This window comes from Electrophorus electricus, chromosome 11 (assembly GCF_013358815.1).
Source record: "Electrophorus electricus isolate fEleEle1 chromosome 11, fEleEle1.pri, whole genome shotgun sequence".
In the NCBI taxonomy this organism is placed as follows: domain Eukaryota; kingdom Metazoa; phylum Chordata; class Actinopteri; order Gymnotiformes; family Gymnotidae; genus Electrophorus; species Electrophorus electricus.
This window is the reverse complement of record NC_049545.1, coordinates 14,176,469-14,198,115: the sequence shown is the minus strand read 5'-3', so window position 1 is coordinate 14,198,115 and position 21,647 is coordinate 14,176,469. Positions and strand designations below refer to the sequence as shown.

Below are 21,647 nucleotides of genomic sequence, written 5' to 3'. Positions count from 1 at the left end.
CACATGTGTGAAACATCACTGTGAAACTCACACATTCAAGGTCTGTCTCGCTTGCACCGACAGCCATCACATGTGGCCATCCCGGCAACCCAGCCAATGGGCGGACGAACGGAAATGAATTCAACCTCAACGATGTAGTGAATTTCACATGCAGCGAGGGCTACTTGCTGCGTGGCACGCCACGGGCCCAGTGCCGCATGAATGGCCAGTGGAGCAACCCCCTTCCCATGTGCAGTGGTAAGAATCCCCCGCTGTCCCGCTCCCAACACCCCTGCACCCACTCTGTCACACACCCAGACATGATCTGCATTACCACCCCATTCTTTTGGCAACTTCAGAGGAAGGCGCCTGCCAGCCGGCTGCTCCAGCCCGGGGTTAACGGGCCCGGGCGACATCTGTGATCGGGCCGAGACCGGCGCAGCATGCTAATGAGCGACAAACAATTGCGTTCCTGTGATTTCGCGGAAGATGTTTGAAATTCAAAAGCTCCTGCAACAGAGTTCCTGAGATTAAGTAGGACTAACATCACATCTCACTGCAACAGTTAATTATCATGGAGAGGTGTAAATGAAATTATAGATGCCAGTAGGACAAAATTGAGCCATGACAGCAAACGAGAACTTATCTGCCTAACTGGTGTCATGAGATATGCCTATAAATCTGTGGCTCCAATACAACTTGTTCCTAGGTAACAACATTGCCACCAGGGGTTGTTAAAATTGAAGCCTAGTCTATGTCCATTAAGTTTGAAATTAAACATGAAAACATCCTGGAACAGTGGTTTCTGCATCTGGCACCAAATATGAATCTTTGACATTGCAGCACATGTGCTTCACCCAGTGTGAGAAACCCAGGTTCCTGGATTCAGTTCAGAGGATACATGAAAGGTGTGAGTTTGAATGAAATCACTCCATTTGTTGATGGCATTTGTAACAAACTGGATTCCTTTGGGACCCTCTCTTATGCCAAAGAGTCACATTCAGTGCTCAGGTGATCAAATTTAAGAGTGAAATATTTTGTCCTTTTTGTGATCTTGTTCATCGTCGTAATCTTCTCCTTATATTATGACTTTATTCTTAAACTTTTACTTTTTAATCCCATAATATCAGCCGCTTTTCTTGAAACGGATGCAAATACTAAATAGGCCTTTTAAGAAGGTTCTTCTTCAGTAGCCCTAAAATGCTGTTGCAGCCATTTATATTTACCAATAATTAAAAGCTCCTGCAGAAACCTCTCACTACTAATTATGCTGGAGGGTTTTGGTTATTTTTGTTTTTTGAGGATTTTTAATTAAACGCACAGACTTACAGGATTAAAAACATTTCCTAAACCCCCTTCAGACTTCCTGGCTAACCTAGCCTTCTTTTACCAAGCCCAAGTGGAATTCTATTTTCAAAAGACCTCGGTGTGTGTCAGTGTGCTGTACATAGGGCAGACCTGCCCCCCTGGCTATGAAGTGCAGCAGCACTAAAGCCTAACATCCACACTGTGCTAGTGCTTCAGCATTACGTGCAGTGACATTTACTGGGTGTCTTATTGCCCTTCTTCCCTCTTTCCCCCCAAGTTGGATACATTATGATCATAGCAGTTATATCATTGCTTCCTTTTCTTAAAGAAGTGTATAAATAGTTTGATTTATATCTTATTTTATCCTGTTAATAGCGGGAATCTCCAGGCTTCATTTAAAAAATCCACTTACAAGTGTCCATTTATGCATGTTTTTAAGTACCCACCTTCTGTCTTTTTTCCCCGAGGGGCAATTGATCACCAAGACACTGGCAGCTGTCACTGCAACAGTGCAATCTGTTTTGTTTTGGTAGGGCATGGCTTCAATTTCATTTCTCCCTTTTTTTCCCCCTTTGAAAGGACAATGACTGAAAAACAGTGTTTACTCAATCCAGAATGGCAGGAACAAGAACTTCCCAGTCATGTCAGTTCATTTTTCAACAAAATTGGAAGTGCATCTTGTCACAGCATATTGCAAGACTGGCTAGTTGAAGCAACTGAAGAAACTGTTTTTTTTGCAATGAATTTAGTAAGAAAATCTTTAAATTAGTTGGATGACCATCTGCGGATGTTTTAGATGTTGGCCAGCTGTACATGTTTTGGTTTTACTTCTGACAGTTGATGTTCTGATCATACTTCAATGGATTTAAATTGTTTTGTGATGCATTTATATGCTTTCCACTTTTTTCATTGTGTCCTAGTTAAAATTCAGTTCAGTTTTGATGTATGTGTTATATAAAAATAACAATAAAATAAATAAAAAAATACCAAGTAGAAATGGAGAGCACATTATTTAAAAGTATTGGAGGTAAACACAGCATAGAAAGTGGTTTGACATTTAATCAAAGGTGATTTTCTCCATATGCACAGAAATAAATGCATAGTTGTTGAATGTGTGTGGGAATTTGCATTCCAAAGCATCTGCCCCTCTAGCAATGAGGAATGCAGAGAGGGCATCAGCCAGAGAGAGAGGGAATCACTTTCTAAAGCTTCGTTTTCAAAACAGTCAAAACTAGGGTTGATTGAAATTATTTTAAAGGTCTCTCGTGTACGGCTCCCGCTGTTCAGTCTCTTCTGTATGTTCCGCACATCCTCAGCTTTCTCTGTTCCACATTAAGAATATGCTTTGTTTGTGATTCCTTGTTGGTCTCTTCTCTATTTCCTTCGCCCCCGTAGTGGTAAACTGCTCAGATCCAGGCTTCGTGGAGAACGCCGTGCGCCACTCCCCACAACGCTATCCTGAGAGCTTCAGCTATGGGCACACTGTTATGTACCACTGCAAGCGGGGCTTCTATCTCCTCGGCTCGCCCGTGCTCACCTGTCAGCCAAACGGCTTGTGGGACCGATCGCTTCCTAAGTGCCTTCGTGAGTAATATCACACCCCCACTTCCTTCAGCCCCCCACCACCACCGCCTAAGCACTTACAGCAGGTACAGGCCGTTTGGGGACAGAAGGAAATGTGGAATGATTTGAGCCAACTTTATATGATGAAGTGAAGGTCATCTTCAAGAATTGACGATGGGGATTGTTAAATAGAACATTGTGTCAATTTCTGAGTGGAGTTAAATGTGATGTTTACTACGGTAGAAGAGTTCTGATTCGTAAATGTTTTCATTTTAATGTTTTGAGAACTTCTGGCCTGTCCCTCCCCTTCTGTCTTGCTCTACCCTTCTCAAATCCTGCTTTTCTCCCTCTCATCTACAGCCATATCCTGTGGCGATCCAGGCACGCCGCCCTTTGCCATGCTTTCGGGGAGGAAGTTCACCAACGGCGCCGTGGTGCACTATTTGTGTGGCCAAAGCCGAGTACTGCTGGGCAACGGTACACGCCAGTGCCAGGAAGATGGTCACTGGAGTGGCTCACCGCCCTACTGCTCAGGTATGCAGAAGGCATTGGGGGGGTTGAGGAGGTGCTTCCAATCTTTGAAGATGCATCCCGGTGGTGTTGCTCACCAGCTGCAGGTCTCCAGCTCCCCCAACCTCACACAGCAGCTACTGTTGAAGCCTTAGCAGCCAGCAGCATTTCCACTACTAATGATGCATAGTGCAGGTGCCCAGCTATAGCCCCTGTTGATCTACTCTAATGGAGAGTTTAGGCCCAACCCAGATCTGTCACACCTAATTTATCAAAGGGGTTCTGGAGTCTTGGAATTTACAAGATCTAGACCTAAACTCGGCTGTAGTTAAGTCTCTGGGGGCAGATTTGGGCACCTGCTTAGCAGCTCTATTGGCACTGCTCGGCATGAATGCATCTTTCCAAATATACTACTGCAAATGTATTCCTGATTTCCAAGTCACAAACCATATAAGTGTCACTAGGTAAAGGGGGACGGGGGGGAAGGGGGAAGCTTCTGCTTTTTAAATAACAGTGTCTGTACTGGACTGACTTTCAGGTGGCAATCTGGGCTTTTGCGGGGATCCAGGCGTCCCGCCGCATGGCTCACGCCTGGGGGAGGAGTTCCGGCTGCGGAGCCTGCTTCGGTTCACTTGCGAGGCGGGCTACATGCTGGTTGGCTCATCGGAGCGCACATGCCTACAGAATGGCTCATGGAGCGGCACCCAGCCTGTTTGCGAGGGTAAGTGGGCTACATTACACAGCCCCACAGCACAGCCACAGAGCACACTACAAGATGTTACTACATTTTCAAGGCCGCTTCATTCAGAATCGCTTACCTTACTGCTTAGGTTTGATGGACCTGTATAGAAGGTCAGTAAATAGCTATAGGCTGTGCTTAATTTTGAAACTAAATTGGTGGCTTGCCATCACACAGAGGTATCATTTGTGATTATGACTGCCATTTTTCAGAAGGCTCTATAACTGTTTTTGGTTAATTGCTAGTTAATTCAGTTGGTAAATATACACAGAAAGCCCCATAATTGCTGCAGAGGGTAATGATATATTAATTTGTGGTTGTGAAAAGATTACTCAAACCGGTACCTGTTAACACACTTATACCAATTATTTAGATATTGGACAGGTTTGATATAAGGATTATTTCTGCAAAGTCTAATAGGCATAAATTAATTTTACAGCAAACAGGCATCACACAAAATACTAAACTAAAAAAAAAAAAACATACTCCATCCCTTTATTGAAGTACCTTTAGGTACTGCATTAGCATATGTAAAATATGAAAATCACAGCTCCTCTGCCGATACTATCTAGACCAACCCAGTCCTCAGAGACTACCAGGTAGGTCGCTTTTTTGTTCTAACCCAGCTCCCAATGTGCATGAACCAAGCCATTAAGCCATGGACCATGTGCACTGGGGGTGGCTTAGAGCAAAAACATGGATCGCATAGGAAGCCCAGTGGACTGGGTTGAGAAACCTTGATCTAGATGAAAAGAATCTCCCACAGTAAGCTTTACTAAAAAGCTCTTGTCGTATCTTTGGTAAAGCACTGTGCTAAGCAACCCTCAGGATAGGCACTAGCAAGTAATGTGAATGTAGACTTTATTAAAAACAAATCCATCCACTAGCATCACCTCTTGTCTGTAAGATGATTTATTCCTTTGTTTGTTTCTGTTGCCAGACGAAGTACAATAAGACCATGGATTGTGTACATGAGATCAATAAGATGCATTATTTAGAGGCCAATCATAACTGAAGAAGGGGCTTTAACGGCTGCTTTAAGGGAGTACAGATAGATGAGTGCAGTAGGGGCTGCAAGTGGGGGCTGCCAAACTGTCTTTGGTATACAAATAACACTGGCCAGGTACTAAATGTAAATTCTTGGGCACGTGGGAGGCAGTAACCTGCTGCCATTTGGAAATAACTACTTAGAGCTTGAAATATATCTGCCCATAGCAGACCCCTTCTGCCAAGATTTCATTAACTCTTTATTGAACCATGTTTTTTTTTCTGTATTTATTAAAGTGCCTGTGTTTATAGTGAGTAAGCAGAGGCAGAGTTCAGTCTAGTTTCAGGGAGGCCATTGGAGTGAAATGATATACCAGCACTGATTATGGTAACGATTATGCTGATTAAGATGAACAATCTCGAGAGGTTAAGACTTAAGCCTTGTGCTCTGTGATTAATATGAATTAGGTTGCACATTATTGCTAATGGGGGCTGCCTCAGTCACAAGCATGTGATTTAGTTGAAGCATGTCATTTGTCATACACGCAGTATGTGACAGTCATTTCGTGTTAAAAATCTTTTTTCTCAGAGCATTAATAAATCCTTATCTGTTTGCTCAACACCTGTGTGATTGGAAAGACTGTTAATTTATTTTTATTCATTTTTTATTGCTTATTAATCATCAGAATTGTGTATGAAGGTGCTGTACCAAGTCAGTGTAAGACCACAATTACACACTTCAGACTGCAGTGATTATTTAAGGGATTGTCTCTAATAAGCTTGCAGGTCTAATGTGTTGAATTACAGTTGCAATCCTTTTTCCCAAAATACCACAAGTTACTTTCCAAAAGATTCCAATTAGTCTAAATCTTAATGTGTTTGATGGTAATGCTGAGCATTACTCAGATAGTTGATCTGTTTTGTTTTTTTTACTGGGCTATTTGAATCTGGAGAACCATGGCAACACAGAAAGATTCAAAGATTTCTGTAAGCTGCTCAGAGAACAGTAACAGAGGTGCTAGGTGCATTACAATCATTGCCACAAGGTCAGTAAAGATAGATACACCAAACAATTAAGGTAAAATTATCAGAGACTCAAATCCAAGTGAAGTTTATTATGGGATCCATGAATAAGGAGCATCCCTAAGCTGCTATCAGAAGGAAGCTTTATTAATTGTTTTGTTCTGGGTGTTCCTGTTTCAAGGACAGAAAGGAAAACCCCAAAGCATTTCTACTGCAATGTTGAAAACATGACAATGCCCTAAGACTAATTTGAGACTAAAAGCATTGTGACTCTAAGCCCCTTCTCATGGAATAGTTTCAATGCCTCCCTCAGCCGTATCCTGTGGAAACCCTGGAACCCCAGCCTTCGCCAGGATCATCTTCAGTGATGGCATGCTGTTCTCCAATTCAGTGACATACGCATGTTGGGAGGGTTACAAGACATCTGGCCTCACCACCCGCCACTGCACCACCAACGGCACCTGGACTGGGTCTGCCCCAGATTGCACTGGTCAGAGCTGCAACCTCCTTGTCAAAGCAGCAGCCCAAAAAGTTAATATGGCTAACACTTTATTAAAGCCAAATGTGACCCTTAACAGTATGTAAATTAGATGAGGCTCATTTTTGCCTCTATTTGCTGTAAGCTGTTTTAGAATGCTTAAAAAATTATTAATTGAAGTGCTGACATTGAAAGGCGAAGGGCCACCCATTAGCATTATACAAATTCCTAATTCATAATTGGGTGGATGCTACAAGCAATCATTGTTAGCTATATTAGCATATTTTGGTCAAGCTTGTTCTATTGCATCTACATTGAGGTACCCAACCAATAGAGCATGTTGTATTTGTTTCAGTTATCAGCTGCGGAGATCCAGGTCCCATTGCCAATGGCATTTATATGGGGAGTGAGTTCACCTTCAACAAAACTATTCGTTATCGTTGTAACCCTGGCTATGTTATGGAACCTCCAGGGTTAGACATCCTACGGTGCTCAAAAGATGGCACTTGGAACCAGACCAAACCAAGCTGCAGAGGTAAAAAAAAAAATTAATTATATATATATATATATATATATATATATATATATATATATATATATATATATATATTGTAACATTAAGGAAATTTGTTAATTTCATTATAGTACTGAGAGGATTAGAACAACAGAAAAAGAATCTCCTATTAACACTTGGAGGATTTATCTTGGTCACAATGAGAAATCATAGAGGAGTGTGGAGCCATGCTAATTAAGTCCTGTGTTAACAATATTAACCATAATTGCAAATGTGTCTTGTGTACTTCTTCAGCATAAAGCTATTTTTGAGAAGCAACAATTTAATACATTTGCGATTTTAAAAAACATCTGATGGCCTGAGAGTACAGAAAACAGTATTATAAGAACAGTTTAGTGTCTGAACCAGCAGTCTCCATTCATTCTTATGTTAAACCTTATGTTGAGAAGGTAACGTGGCATATATGGTCTGTTGGAAGGCTTTGGTTAACATTGTAAGAAGGAACGCTTAGTTGAAACTCTGATCTAAAACCATCTCTGCCATCATCCACTATCCTGCTGTTTCATTCATGTTCAGACTTGGAATAGACAGTGGAATCAGAAACTGCTACGCATAATGGAACAAAAAAGGTGCCAGCAGTGGTGTTTAAAGTCTAAATATCACAATGCCAAACTGGAGTTACTGGCATCCCCACATCAAAAGTCTTCTTTGATCTTACTTTGAGTGCTATCTGAGGCTTTTCTCCACCTTCCCTGCAGCAAGTGGGATTATTCACTTACTTGCACTGAAGGGATGTTACCTGTGAAATGTGTAAGATCTCTGTTATCAGATGTCTGGCTTGAATGGCATCAGGCACACACAAGCTCGTCTCTTAAGGACCAAGCTCAGATTGTTCTGGAGCATCAGTAATGCAGCGCATGTTCCTTGTGAGAGGTGGATCGAGAGAGTAATTTTAGTTAATCATCGCTTTCTATTCCCATTTGATTCAAAAGAATACATGTCCTCCCCTTTGCAAATGGAACATAATGATCGAGGGGGGAAAAAATAAACAGATTTAAGGCCCTTGCACTGGTGCAGTTTCCTTTTAGACCTATCACTTTCAGAACCTGTATGTCTACACTGGCTTTATGGCCAGCTCTTTTAGGGAGCGATGATGATGATGATGATGATGATGATGACCACCGTGGTGTTAATGTCCATTTTCGCCCACAGTGGTCATGTGCAGCCAGCCCCCGGCCATCCACTATGGAAAGGTGGAGGGCTCCGACCTGCAGTGGGGCTCTAGTATCGCCTACAGCTGCTTGGATGGGTATCAGTTATCCTCCCCTGGAATAGCCACGTGTGAGGGGAATGGGACGTGGCGTGGTGACATCCCCCAGTGTTTGCGTAAGTGTAATTGTTTGGGTTATCTCTGAAAGAAAGCATAAGTACCATTATCACGTTGGCAGAAAGCCTATATGCGATTTTGTTTTTGGAGCACAGAGCATGCTGTCAATTTTAAGAGGAGAGCCCCATCAGTGCTACTGAAGCCTTAAACAATTCCCTTGTTGGAATGTCTTTAAGCTCAGTAAGAAGCTGCATTGGAGTTGTAAATTTCTCAGTACAAGGCAAAGATGTGCTATGATTATAAATGATTGAAAACAATGGTCTTGATAAAGTTTGGTTTAAAATACTGCAAAACTTTTTTACTTTGAAGTCTTAAGTTCTTTAACTTCAAACAATGGGATTTCATTGCTGTGAAATTACAAAGTTCAAATGCTTCTTTTCTGTATTCATGTACTTAAAGTTAAAATATTTTTCTTCCAAGTTGTTGCATTATTGTACCTGCCCAATGGATATTGGGTGCTTTAGAGAACTGTTGGCTGTTTTTGATGGATCATGAAATTGTTTTGACATTTTCAATATGAGTGTCAACATATCCCAAATATAACCTTTAGCTAGCTTTGACTGTCTGCATGTACCAACCAATATACAGTGTTTGACCTGAGTGTGTTAGTGGAGCCTGCAGGTTTTGATTGTAAGCCTTTGACACACTGCTAGAGGTAATACTAAAAATCCATGTTAAAGGTAACAGGAAATCTTATGCACTCAATGTGGTGTTGTCTGCCATTGCCAAGAGAGAGTAATGGCCAAGCTAGTAAGAGTTTCCCGTGTGTGTGTGTGCGTGTGCGTGTGCGTGTGTGTATACACACGCACACGCACACACACACGCACACGCACACACACACACACACACACACACACACACACACACACACACACACACACACAACACACACACACACACACAACAACAACAACAATATCTGCCCATTTGTGACATTGGTTGGTGTCCCATGCGTTGACCAGCCTGATGTGCTTTATGTCCTGTGTTCAGCTGTATTATGTGGAGACCCGGGCACACCTGCAGAAGGCTACAGAGAGGGAAATGAGTTTACCTACAAGTTAGAGGTGGCATTCTACTGCCGGTCACCCTACGTGCTGGTGGGCTCCTCCAGACGAGCGTGCCAGGAGGATGGCTCCTGGAGTGGAATCCAGCCCTCCTGCATTGGTGTGTAATTATCAGCCTTCAGACAATAGCCATCAATTTACCAACCTTTTAATCACAAATGATAGTGGGCATTCAGCTCTTCAGTAGTGATTAACATTTAATGTGATTGTAGATCCAGCATTCAATGCATGCAGAGATCCTGGAACTCCAGCATATGGAATCCCACTTCAGGCTCAAGGATTTGAGGTAAGGGGTTTAGGTTTCTGGGGGTGGGTGGATTTTCGCCCAAAATTTGCAAAGAGCTGTCATGTCCCTTAAATATGTTCTTAATGATGTGTCTTAATTGTGTTACTTGTCTCCAAATGTGTCCTTACGACCCCTAATGGTTTTTATGATTTTTGTAGGTGGGAAGTAAAGTTTTCTTCCGATGCCGAAAGAATTATCACATCCTAGGCTCAACCACCAGAACGTGTCTGGAAAATTTGACGTGGAGTGGTGTACAGCCTGAGTGTGTCGGTAAGCTGAACTTAAAACAGATGTTTCCACAGAATCAATAATGAAGATGTGCTTTATGTGATCTGAAAGATACAGAGAGAAGAATGGAGAAATAGAGAAAGAGAGGGATAAGAAGTTCAGTGTAACTTGAGTGTTCATATTCGTGCACTCGCAACCTCAAAGGCATATAATCACATTCCTTTGTAGTGACTGAAATGGAGAGTCACTCAGTGAAGAGTAGAGGGAGCAACAGGATAGGTGGCTATAGCTGGGTCAAAGGCTAATGTGCCTTGTTTTATCCCAAACCATTGTTGTACGTTGTCTGATAAACCTGCAAATGTAAATGTTCTGAAGTGTCTTTAACTTTTGTATAAAAGTTGTAGAAATAAAAATGGGGGCTGAAAAATCCTCAAAAAATGAAAAATCATTTACTAAAAAGGCTCGTTTCTGAAAGGACAAACGTGGGGATTGCTGGTCTCAGCAGATAGAATTAAAGTTGGCCAACTTTAAGCCTCTTGTATGTGAGTTGTAAATCCTTGGCTGTGTTTGACATCCAGCTCAGTGAAATCCTCAGGGCTCCTTACACTTTAAAGCCCCTTCACTGTCTGAGCTTGTGAGCATGAAGACATGGGTCCACTAACAGCCAAGTGTGAAGACCAGGTTCACGCATAGCATAAAAGGCAGCAGTGCTTATCACATGCTCCAGAACCTTCTACCCCCCCCCAAATGGATTGTCTCTACGTCGGCCCACAAATCGCCACCTTTCCTGACCTTATTCCTTGTGTTTCTCCTCCTGCGCAGCACACGCCTGCCGACAGCCCGAGACGCCAGCTCACATGGATGTGAGGGCCATCGACCTGCCCACTCTGGGCTACACCCTCATGTACACATGCCAAGACGGCTTCTTTCTGGCCGGGGGATCCGAGCACCGCACGTGCAGACCAGATGGCAGGTGGACGGGAAAGCCTCCCATCTGCAAAGGTAGCAACCCTCATCCATGCCATGAGGCTCGAACAAACGTCCAGGTGTAATAGAAACGTTAACCCATGGACCACAGGTGCAGCATGGTCCCAGTGCTTCTGCTGACCGGAACTTCTCTAAATGAGGTTCTGACTTTACACTGCATGCCCATGTTCTTGCCTCTTACAACTGGGAATAAATTTATTTGTTTTAGACATGTTGTTTGCATTAGGAGTATTTTAAGAACATCAAACCATTTGTTGCGTGGTGCAACACAATAAGGTAATGTCATCTATCAGGTGTTTATGGCACAGTCAAATGTGCAAATGAATAATTATTTGAAACCACCCCCACCCCCAGAAGGTAGACACTAACTAAATAGTCATTATCCCTGTTGCATGTATTTAAAGAGTAAATAGGAATTTGTACCTGCAAATGTCAACTTTGTCCTAAATTATTTGTCCTGTCTCCTAGTTGGCCCAAAAATAAACAGCAAGTCAAAGGATGCAGATGTCCAGAAAAACAAGATTCGAGGTGCGTAGACCTTCATCAGCCATCACCATGGGCCACAGCACCTGTGTTTTCAGGCTGGGCTTGAGGATCCATGTTGAGGTCATCTGAAAGGAGCAGTGTCACCCTAAAAGTGGCAGAATGATTTACATTTAGCTGACGCTTTTATCCAAAGCGACTTACAATTATGACTGAGTACAACTTGAGCAATTGAAGGTTAAGGGCCTTGATCGGGGGTACAACATCAGCACCTTGATAGTGTGGGGCTTGAACCAGCAACCATCCAATTACAAATCAAGTACCTTAAACACGGAGCCACCACTGCCTCATGATTGCAACAGTACATAATAATGTAGCTTATCACTTTCTTAGAAACTTTATAAAACCTAAAGTCTGAAAAATCAGCTTTATTTAAGTAGAAATCCACTATTTATTCAGAAGTGTGCTTGCTTTGTGACTAGTGAGTGGATGTGCGATATTCCTGGAGAGAAGTGTCCTAAGTTTTAGGCTATTCACGTAATGGAAATATTTTAGATCAAACAGTAACCTAAATTTTAGCCCAGTTCTCTCATTAAAAGACAGGTGGCATAGGAATCTCTGGAGACACAGCCCAGTTATAAACTTGATCTCTACCAATCATATATTGTACAATTTCAGACTCAACACTAGATATGAAAAAACAGCTTACATTTCCTTTTAAAATGGATGAATGTATTCATGTCTTTGTTCTTATTTGTATTCATGTTCGTTCAGTTCCAGCAGACGTGTTCTCGTTAAACTCCGGCTGGACGGGATTCTATGAGTACCTTGGCAAAAGACAGGCTGCCACAATAACCGTCAGTGCATTCAATGCCACAACGAGCAGGGTCAATGTTACTCTCCTGGAGCAAAACGGCGTGCAGATCAAGCTTTCTGGCAAGATCTTAGGCATTTACTAAAATTTCAAGACCCCCATATAAAGCACAGTATTGATGACAAAAAAAAAATTAACAAATAACCACTGAAGCACAGAATAACTATTGTAGTATTTCAAGGTATTCAGTCATTAATTAAAATCAGAAGCCTTGTTTTTGGATGCCTCACTAAGCTTTTAAATGAAGAATGAAAAGCAGCATTAACAATTATGTAATTTATTTTGGAACAAATATAAAATGTAGCTGAATCATAATCCTTTTATTTTATTACATATTTCAGTTAAATGTGTTTGATGTAAAAAAAATGTTCTTGTCTGCTTATGGGCATTAGTTTCATTTTTGTATGAGATTAAGAGTTAAGATTGGTGTTTGGCTGTGAAAATTGACAGTGCTATTCATTTTGTGCAGGGACTTACAAGAAAGAGGAAAATCATCTATTACTTAAGGTCTACCAGATACGAGGTCCAACAGAACAGTACTTTAGCAAATTCAAAAATGACAACTGGGCAATGGATGGCTATGTAAGTAGAAAAACCTACACTGCCTTTGTTTTTATAGAAGTTATATTTTTTCGATGTAGAATTTTTTTGACACTTTTTATGACCAGTCTTGAAAGAGGATACTTGGTCATGCACAAAATGCATAATGGTTGTTGTGTTTGTCTGCCTGTGTTTCCACTCTCATTTCTAATTCAGGTGACAGCAGAGACGGAGAAGAAAATGTTTGTATATCAAGGTCATATCCACAGCAAAGATTTTGGGAAATTTCAGCTGACAAGACAAGGTAAAATGATCGCTACAGTATATATCAGATGGCTTTTTTAAATTAAGTTTCAGTGCAGCCTCAGAATGATGAGTACTGATCTAAGAGAATTATATGGACAAAGGGGACTGTGTATTGGTCCTCCTCCTCAGACATTTAATCAAAGGTGGGTGGAGGAGCCTAAAGCATACTCAAGTAAAACGTTTGTTACTGCTAATACTGCCTCAAGTAGAAGTAATATTAGTCTACAAAAACATGCGTGGGTAGGAGTTAAATAGCAGTTGAAATTTATTCAAATACTACTACCTATGTAATTGCAGTCTTAATCTTAATACAACTTAGGTAACTTCATACAGGCTTTTGTCAGTATTGGAATTGATGTTTGTTAGGTGTGGTTCTACTCTTTGTGATACACAAACAGATGATAAAAGAATTTAACGTAAGTAATGTAAGTAAATTAATGCGAATGGCAAAAAGTAGATTCCTTTCCTCACAAATAAAAAAGTACAAATCCATCAAAATTTCACAAGCAAATGCAACAGAATAAATGTACCTAGTTACAGTTCACCTGCCCCTCCACCTCTAATAAATATAAAATTTTTGCCTCTTCATTTCAGAATGAGTTTTTTTACAACAAGTGCTCACTTTTGGCATTTCATTAAATTTTCAGGTCTTGTCACTACGGATATAGATTCCTCCAGTCCTTACTACGGCACGAACAGCAGCTCAGTTGCAGCTGCCATACTGGTGCCGTTCTTTGCTCTCATTCTGTCAGGGTTTGCGTTTTACCTCTACAAACACAGGTAAGCGCCGACACAAGCATGCCCTCCTCTAGCGTGCGTTGATGCCGTGCTGTCCATGCTGGATGTTGACCTGCGTTGTCTCGCTGAAGTTACGGGAAACTCCTGTGCCTGCTCAGTAAATCGTAACAGATTAGCAGTATAGCCAATGAGCCAATTGACGAGCTCCACATTACTTAAGAGATATGTTGTTCTTTATAATAGCATCATCTAAAATAAATAACCAAAAAAGAAGAAAAAAAAAAAGTGCATCGGAGTTTTCCTAAGATTAGCAAATCAAGCAACAGCCGAATGTGACATGCAGTGAAAAATTGTCATGATGGGTGACAATTCCCCGATAATAAAACAAATAAAAAAATTGGCAGGGTACTATCACAAGAGACAGATGAAAATGAGAGACCCAAAGACGTAATCAGGGCCGGCTCCAGGTAAGACCCCAAAAGCTAAATCACTAGGCACCGACCCCACTGCTGCCACATCGCCATCGTCTCTTTTTCTTTTTCCTACATCTCGTCAGGGGCAGGGGAGGAGGCAGTGTTTGTCTGGGTGGGTGGAGCATGGCCCAAGTTGGGGAGGGGGGTCAGAGCTTGAGAGAGCCATATTATGTTTGTGGTGTTGGTCATCTCTGTCTCCCTGCTTTGACTAAAAGCCATCCTGTTTATTTCTGTTTGTGTAAATGTGCCACCTGAATGTCACAAGTCGTTTCTGCTTTAATGTTTTTGAGTTCTTTTAAGGTTCTCTGAAGTGTGACACAGCACTCCTCCTCTTGCACATGAGCAAGGGAGGGAGAGGAATCTGAATTTGGTTCAAGATGTAGGTCATTTATTTAGATTATAGTACAATATATGTGTGTGACTATAAATCACTGCTGTGGCTGGTAGCCAGGGAAGGGGATATCAGTCACAGTTCTCTAACTCCTATGGATTGGGCAACCAGTGACCTTTCTGGAACAGGATTATTTTAGGCTTTAATTATTGGTGCTGAGGAGAAAATATTCCTCCCCATCAGTCCTTATGGAGAGAGGCATTATGTCTCTGGCTTGTTTCCTGACTTTTTTTGAGCTTCTGGCCATGATGGTCATTTTTTCCCTCCAGCTTTTTTTCCCCTTTCCCTGCAGGACTAATAGCTTCCCACTCACTTTGATTCACACCCTTGAAAAGGCTTGCAGTCATTTTAAAAATGGAGTCGGGGATACAGGGTATTTTTCGCACATGCTAATGGCCCTCCCGCACAAACACAGGTCTTTGCGGAGCTCAACTTCACACATTATCTTTATTATAGCAGAGTGGGATGGCAGGAGACCCCGCCCTCCCAGCCCTCTTTAACATTTAACCTCGGCGTACCGGATGAGCTCAGCTGAACAGCACCATGCTTTCCATATCTGCCCTCAAGCTATATTCGCTGGTGTCTGAAAGCTGTGTGCTGGATGGGAAACCCCCATCAAAGCATTTGCATTTGATTGAGGGGGCAGTTTAAGTGGAAGAACCTAAGATGATAATTCCATGTCTCTTTCTAAGTTGGATTTTTTTTGTCTTTTTATATCTTTATTTGTTTTGTTTTAATACTTGGATATGCATTTGTCTCACCCCATCCCTGGATGAGGGCATCATGTTTTTATTTATTTATTTTAGGCTCGACCTAACATCTCTAATGTCTATGTTATTTTTTATTAATGTAAAAAGACAATGTACTCTAGAATGTGCTGATGTTTTGGACAGTGTCCCACTTTGATAATCACCACTTCAAGTTGAACTTCTGTGACATTGAAAAGAGATTGGAACTGCATGCTGCAACCATTGGCTGTCCCCCTGCAGTAATGGGGTTGGTCTTTTTCCCTCGACAGAACAAGACCAAAAGTCCAGTACAACGGATATGCTGGGCACGAGAATACGAATGGGCAGGCATCGTTTGAGAATCCCATGTATGACACGAATATGAAGCCGACGGAGGCGAAAGCTGTTCGGTTCGACACGACGCTCAACACGGTGTGCACCGTGGTATAGCCTCTGCTAGCCGGACTAGCTCGATGCAACATCGAGAGGCAACCAGGAGTAGTACCTTCTTTGTGACTGGGTCCAGTTTGGTAGGAACATGAACTTCAAGTTCAACTCTGATAATTTCCTCATTTCAAAGAACCAACAGCTTTTTGTTGTTGATTTGGATTGGGGGGTGGGTTACAACCACAGAAGAAATTAAAACTTTGCAAAAATAGAAGTTTCAGAGGAATCTATCAAAGAAACAAAAAGTAGACATTTTTATAAATCTAGGCTTGCAAGGTGATTTTGGCCAGAACAAATATCCATGTTGTTTCTCAGAGCAAGGAACACCACCATTAACAGCACATGTGTAGATTCAAAGGTTTTTTATCCTCCTTTTTTCATGCTCCCCCCTCCAAAAAAAAAAAAACCACACTCCCTAGGGAAGATGCTGAAGTTTCTTTAAAAGCCACAGAGTTGCTCACCCAGTGTATTTTCTTCAGTGAAGACAAATGACAATGAACAGAGCAACTGGACAAGAGTGGCGTAGAGTGGTACAGCAGATATCTCCAATGACAAGATGCTCAGCAGAAAACCCGACATCCCTCCCTGGGTTGTGGATGGAACTGTCAACTGTTGCATTGCAGGAAAAAAGAACTAAAAAACAAACAAACGAAAAACTGATTAAAAACCTGAAAAAAACTTTATTGCACAAATTTTGCACTAGTATGAGGAGGATGTGAAATGTGTTTATTGGAACAAATGAGCAAACAGAAAAAATAATATACAGGGTTACTGACCATGTGTATATAAACATGTAATTCCATATCCATAAAGAGCATGATGTCATGCTATATCTATCAAGAGAGAGTCTGATTATATTTTCTAAATTAGCTCTGCAAATAAAGTTATGTTTATGTTTACAAAAACCTATTTGAAAGGTTATAAGGACACACTTTAAGCTTTGGAACTGTTCTTTTTTTAAACATACATTCCTTCCCATTTTTCATTCTTCCTTTAGTTCTCTTTTCCTTTTTTTTTCTTCTCCAGAAATGTGAGCACCATTTTTTTAGTTTTCATTGCTAAAATCTAATCAAAATAAAACTGCTTTGACAAGCCTAGATGTAAAAAACATTCCCTTTTTTACTGAATATTTACACATTCATCATTCAACATTCAGGTTCTTTTCCATGGCTTTAAGCCTCATTTGATGCCATTCTGTATGTTCTCATCCTGACTGATTACTGACAAATTTGCTTTCAGTATGTATCAAATATACCTCTTGTGCAGAAGGATATAATTTTTTATGATGCTGGTGCAAATCTTTATTTTAATGAATGCTGCACTTACGTTAAATCACTGTTTTCATCCCAGGGTTGATGCTGATATGTTAATAATCATGCGTTCTAGGCTATTCATGTTTATCATCTGTTAATGCCTTTATGAGATTTTTCAGCTCATAAGTTGGTTAATTTTTTCCCATCTGTCCCTCTTTATACCACTTGTTCTATCATCCCACCCCCACCCCACCCCAAAGATACTGGGTCACTGAAGGTCAGGCGTACTCTCGAAGAAACACTGCCTTATTAGTTTCACAAGCATGACAGTGCCGTTTCAATACCCAATGACCTGTATCATTACCTAGTGAAGAGTGGAGAGCTTCTTGGGTACGTATTCACTGTGATTTTAATCTCATAAGTTGCTGGGTTTTCCTGACCATACCAGTAACAGAGCATTCACTCATTGCAAAGGCAAACATTTTTAAATCTGCAAACTAGCTGACACCAGTTGTTTTTGTTTTCCAAAATACGCTGTTATATGCACTCGCACTTCAACACATTACAAGCTTAGCATCAAATGTGCACAAATGACATTAAGATTGCTTTTCGGTAACAGATATTTTCATGCTGGCCATATTTTCAATTTGAGCGTCCTGTTGAGGTGACGTAAAACCACACCATTGTGTAAATGGAGACATTTGCTTTGAGCTGATGCAGTACTACTAAAATGTTATACAGTCACATTTAGCTGTTAGACAGAAACATGTTCATGCACAAGTCTAAACGTGCTGTGTTGGACTCTTGGATCAGGTTAAGGTGTGAAACCTAATGGTATCAGTTCTGTCTCTCTCACACTACACTCTCCATGTTATGATAACCTAGATAATCCACATCTTGCCTTTATTCAGGCTTGCTGCAATAATGTTGACTTTTGTTTTCCTTTTTTCACCACTGTAAAATAGTTACCAACTGACAAGCTGTAAAACTGCATTCAAATCAACAGTCACCATGTTCACTTATGTCATTCTGTCATGTGCTGCTGACTTGAAGTAGGTGCAACAGAAAATGTTTTTGTACAGAAATATATTTTTTATGAAGAATTTGTAAATTTATGAAATATGCTGTACTTTTTTCATTAATGTAGGTAAAATTGTTAAAATAAATGTTTTTACTGTATAAAATGTAAATTAATGGTTTATCTACCTATAAGTATATATCTATGGTTGAAACATTTTCCAACAAATGTCAATATGTACGAGCTTTTATGACCTATTCTGCTCGTATGTGTTCTTTGACGTGGGAGAAAACAATGAACCTTAGAGAACTGTATTACAGATTGTCAAAAGACATATTTTGGGAAATATTATTTCAGATAAATATTAAAGTATTTTAAAATATAGATTCATTTTTGTTTCGATTCTACTACATGTTGTTGCACAGATGAATAAAGCAGGTGAGTAATGAGCAGATGATGCTATGACGTCCGAGCAACATTTGGTAGAAAATGCCAACACATTCTTAATTTAGGTTACAAATCTAATCTTATCCACTGCAAATGTCTTACACAATACACAAATGTATTGTCACATAAATGTGTATGCACTGTACAGTCAGTAGATAAATGGACATGGCACATTTTGTGGGATTTTGGCTGTGTACTTCAGCACATTTGGTTAGAATGAAACCATCAAACAGTTTTTATGTCTAGAGTTGTTTCTAGATGTGGCTTTTTCCTCCTTCTGCAAAGGATTAAACATGCATCTGTTTAATTAAAGCAGGGCCAATATGAAGCCACCAGAGACACAGCCCAAAGTTCTCTAATACCAGCCTCTCTGATTTCACTGCTGACCTGGTTTGTCACTTATGTATTCGTGTAGGTCAATGTTCTGGCATGGAATTAAGTGCAGAGCTTCCACAACAGCTGTCATATTGCAATGGTTTTCTTCCACCAACTCTCCTTTTGAAGCCTCCAGCAAACTGGAAATTTCAAACCCCTGCTGTTTTTTCAGTCCTTATGTTTCCTATGCCTCCACTGAAAAGCAATTAGAGACATAAAATTATTATTTCTTACATGTTTTGAACCCAGCATGTCTTTTAGAATGATCCACCAGCTTTACCAAAAACAAAAGATGCTTAGCATTGAACCACCACCACCGCTTGTCTCACTAGCATCAACATGGGTAACAGAATTCACCATTACCTGCTGTCACCTCAGCGCTTCCATGCCTCACCATGTCATCACAGAGCTTCCTTTTAAAAAAATGGGTATTTATTTCCATCATGCTAGCTAATAAAATGATATCATAAAAAATTAAATACTTTGTAGTATCCTGTCAGACCACATAAAAAAGCTGATAGTTATAAGTTATGCAGTCAGGATGCTGGTATTGTTAAAGGCAAATTTGTTATGACATGACTAATTTTCCTAGTGTTTTGTTTGTTTGTTTGTTTGTTTTGTCTCAGCTAATGCCAGATTTGACTAAAGTGTGACTAAATTAAGGTAAAATAATTACAAAACAATTACAAGATGAAATATAAATAATTATAGATCAAAGAGAATGCTAACAGCAAAACAATAGAAATTACTGCTAAAATCAATCAGTGTCCCTGAATATTTTTGTTTAATGGGAATGGCTAAATACTGAGTGAATAATCTTGAATACTGAAGGGTATAAACGATCTACTAATGCCCCTAGATCACATGCTTTAGACAGTTGTTGCAAAGGTTTTGTAACTAAGTACTAAAACAGAAAGAATTATCATTTTATTAATTTGTCACATTTTTATCTGCTGAAATATGACTATATTGATGTGATGCATATATGGTGATTTGACTAAAAACCTTTGAACATTTCTGATATTAGCTGACATTACTTTTATGTGATTGTTTCACTTTAAATCTACTGTCCTGGAATACAGATCCAACCATCCCAAAAATAGTGTGAGTCTAGTTATTTAGCTACTTCAGTGTATCATGAAGCATGTCTGAACATTTGAACCTGAAGTTGCACCTGAAAAAAATATCTCCATAGTTTTTTTTTCTACATGTTCTTCAGTTATCGCTATATATAGTTATATTTGTTTGTTTACTTATTTGTGTTTTTAGTTTGTTTAACTCATATCTGTCCATCTACCAAAAACAACAACAAAAAAATCACATTTTCCAGTGTTTTTGCCAGTTAGGAGATACACTTACCTAACTGATGACTGACACTTGTTTATGACACACCTCACAGTTGCACTTGGACTGCGATGTTGATTTCCCTCATGAGAAATGGCTTATTTCTGCCATGAGGGAAATCTGTAATCGGTGGCACATATTCCATTTATCTTGTTTAGTCCATGTTTGCTGATTGTGGGTCCTATCCAATTTCGTGCTTACGTCATTTCAGTTTTGTCATTAGCTCTGGTTGAAGGAGACGCCACTAGAGCTCATTAGTCTTTAATGCTAAACACTCTTTCATGAGTAATCATGAGTAAACACAACCTGTCCTGTGAGCTGCATTGGGCTCATATACTCACTTCACCATTTCATGATAATTCACTCAATGTCAAGCAACAAGGAAATGTGGCTCAAATTGGATATTAAGACCTCTGAAACCCTATGCACTGAATGATGCATAGAACAACCTCTGCAATAGTTTTAAGCCTCTTTAAAAATGGTTGGGATGTACTGTGACAATTACAAGAAGTTCCAAAAGTCAAATATGACATGAAGGCCTACTTCTTATTTGTTTCAAATACATATAATCCCATTTCTGAAAATGTATGTGAATATTTATTAGGATTTCTGATCTTAAATGATCATTGGAAACCTTACATGATTAAAAACTGCAGGGTATGGGGAGATGTTGTAATACTAAAAGCTATGATAGGAGAGGTTGTGCTTAGAGAAGTTATGCTTAATGCAGTTATAAGTGATGGAAATTATCATTTTAATTATGTATATGTATGTGTTGAAAAATGCCAACCTGTTATTTGCATTGCTATTCAGTTTGCTTGTGTGATTTTTATTTTATTAAGAATATTTGCATAATTTCCAAAAAGTACAAGAGACAGTGAACCACAAGTTTATTAGGAATGTCACTCAGCAAGTCAGACATATGTTGGGAAAACAGCTCAGTGTACTGAAACTGCACTCAACTTCTATTCCAATTCAGTGCTGAAAAACATCCCATGGACAAATGCACATGGAAAGATATGGGTTCATAGAAGAAAGATACTGTAGGAGGTGTCTTCCTCATTTGAATGAAAAGGCAGTGGCCTACTTTCAACTGAGTCTCAAGTTTAGTATTTTGAAGTGTCTTCAGCAAACTTGCCTGAGGCAAAACTTGTGCTTAATGTGTTACTTGTAGCTG

The 21,647-nt window shown here is 40.1% G+C and overlaps 1 protein-coding gene across 1 annotated transcript in view; it reads left to right on the top strand.

The window, feature by feature from the left end:
• Positions 1–18,644, top strand: part of LOC113585753 (CUB and sushi domain-containing protein 1) — a 266,455-nt gene extending 247,811 nt beyond the window's left edge. The window contains exons 54-70 of the mRNA XM_027023454.2: positions 64–237; positions 2,683–2,871; positions 3,211–3,384; positions 3,899–4,081; positions 6,423–6,599; positions 6,943–7,122; positions 8,314–8,487; positions 9,479–9,652; positions 9,765–9,838; positions 9,997–10,108; positions 10,889–11,068; positions 11,522–11,581; positions 12,311–12,472; positions 12,880–12,992; positions 13,167–13,254; positions 13,904–14,036; positions 15,877–18,644. Of these exons, the coding sequence (XP_026879255.2) occupies positions 64–237; positions 2,683–2,871; positions 3,211–3,384; positions 3,899–4,081; positions 6,423–6,599; positions 6,943–7,122; positions 8,314–8,487; positions 9,479–9,652; positions 9,765–9,838; positions 9,997–10,108; positions 10,889–11,068; positions 11,522–11,581; positions 12,311–12,472; positions 12,880–12,992; positions 13,167–13,254; positions 13,904–14,036; positions 15,877–16,036 (2,507 nt within the window). The 3' untranslated portion in view covers positions 16,037–18,644. The remainder of the gene's footprint in view (positions 1–63; positions 238–2,682; positions 2,872–3,210; positions 3,385–3,898; positions 4,082–6,422; positions 6,600–6,942; positions 7,123–8,313; positions 8,488–9,478; positions 9,653–9,764; positions 9,839–9,996; positions 10,109–10,888; positions 11,069–11,521; positions 11,582–12,310; positions 12,473–12,879; positions 12,993–13,166; positions 13,255–13,903; positions 14,037–15,876) is intronic.
• Positions 18,645–21,647: the final 3,003 nt, after the last annotated feature.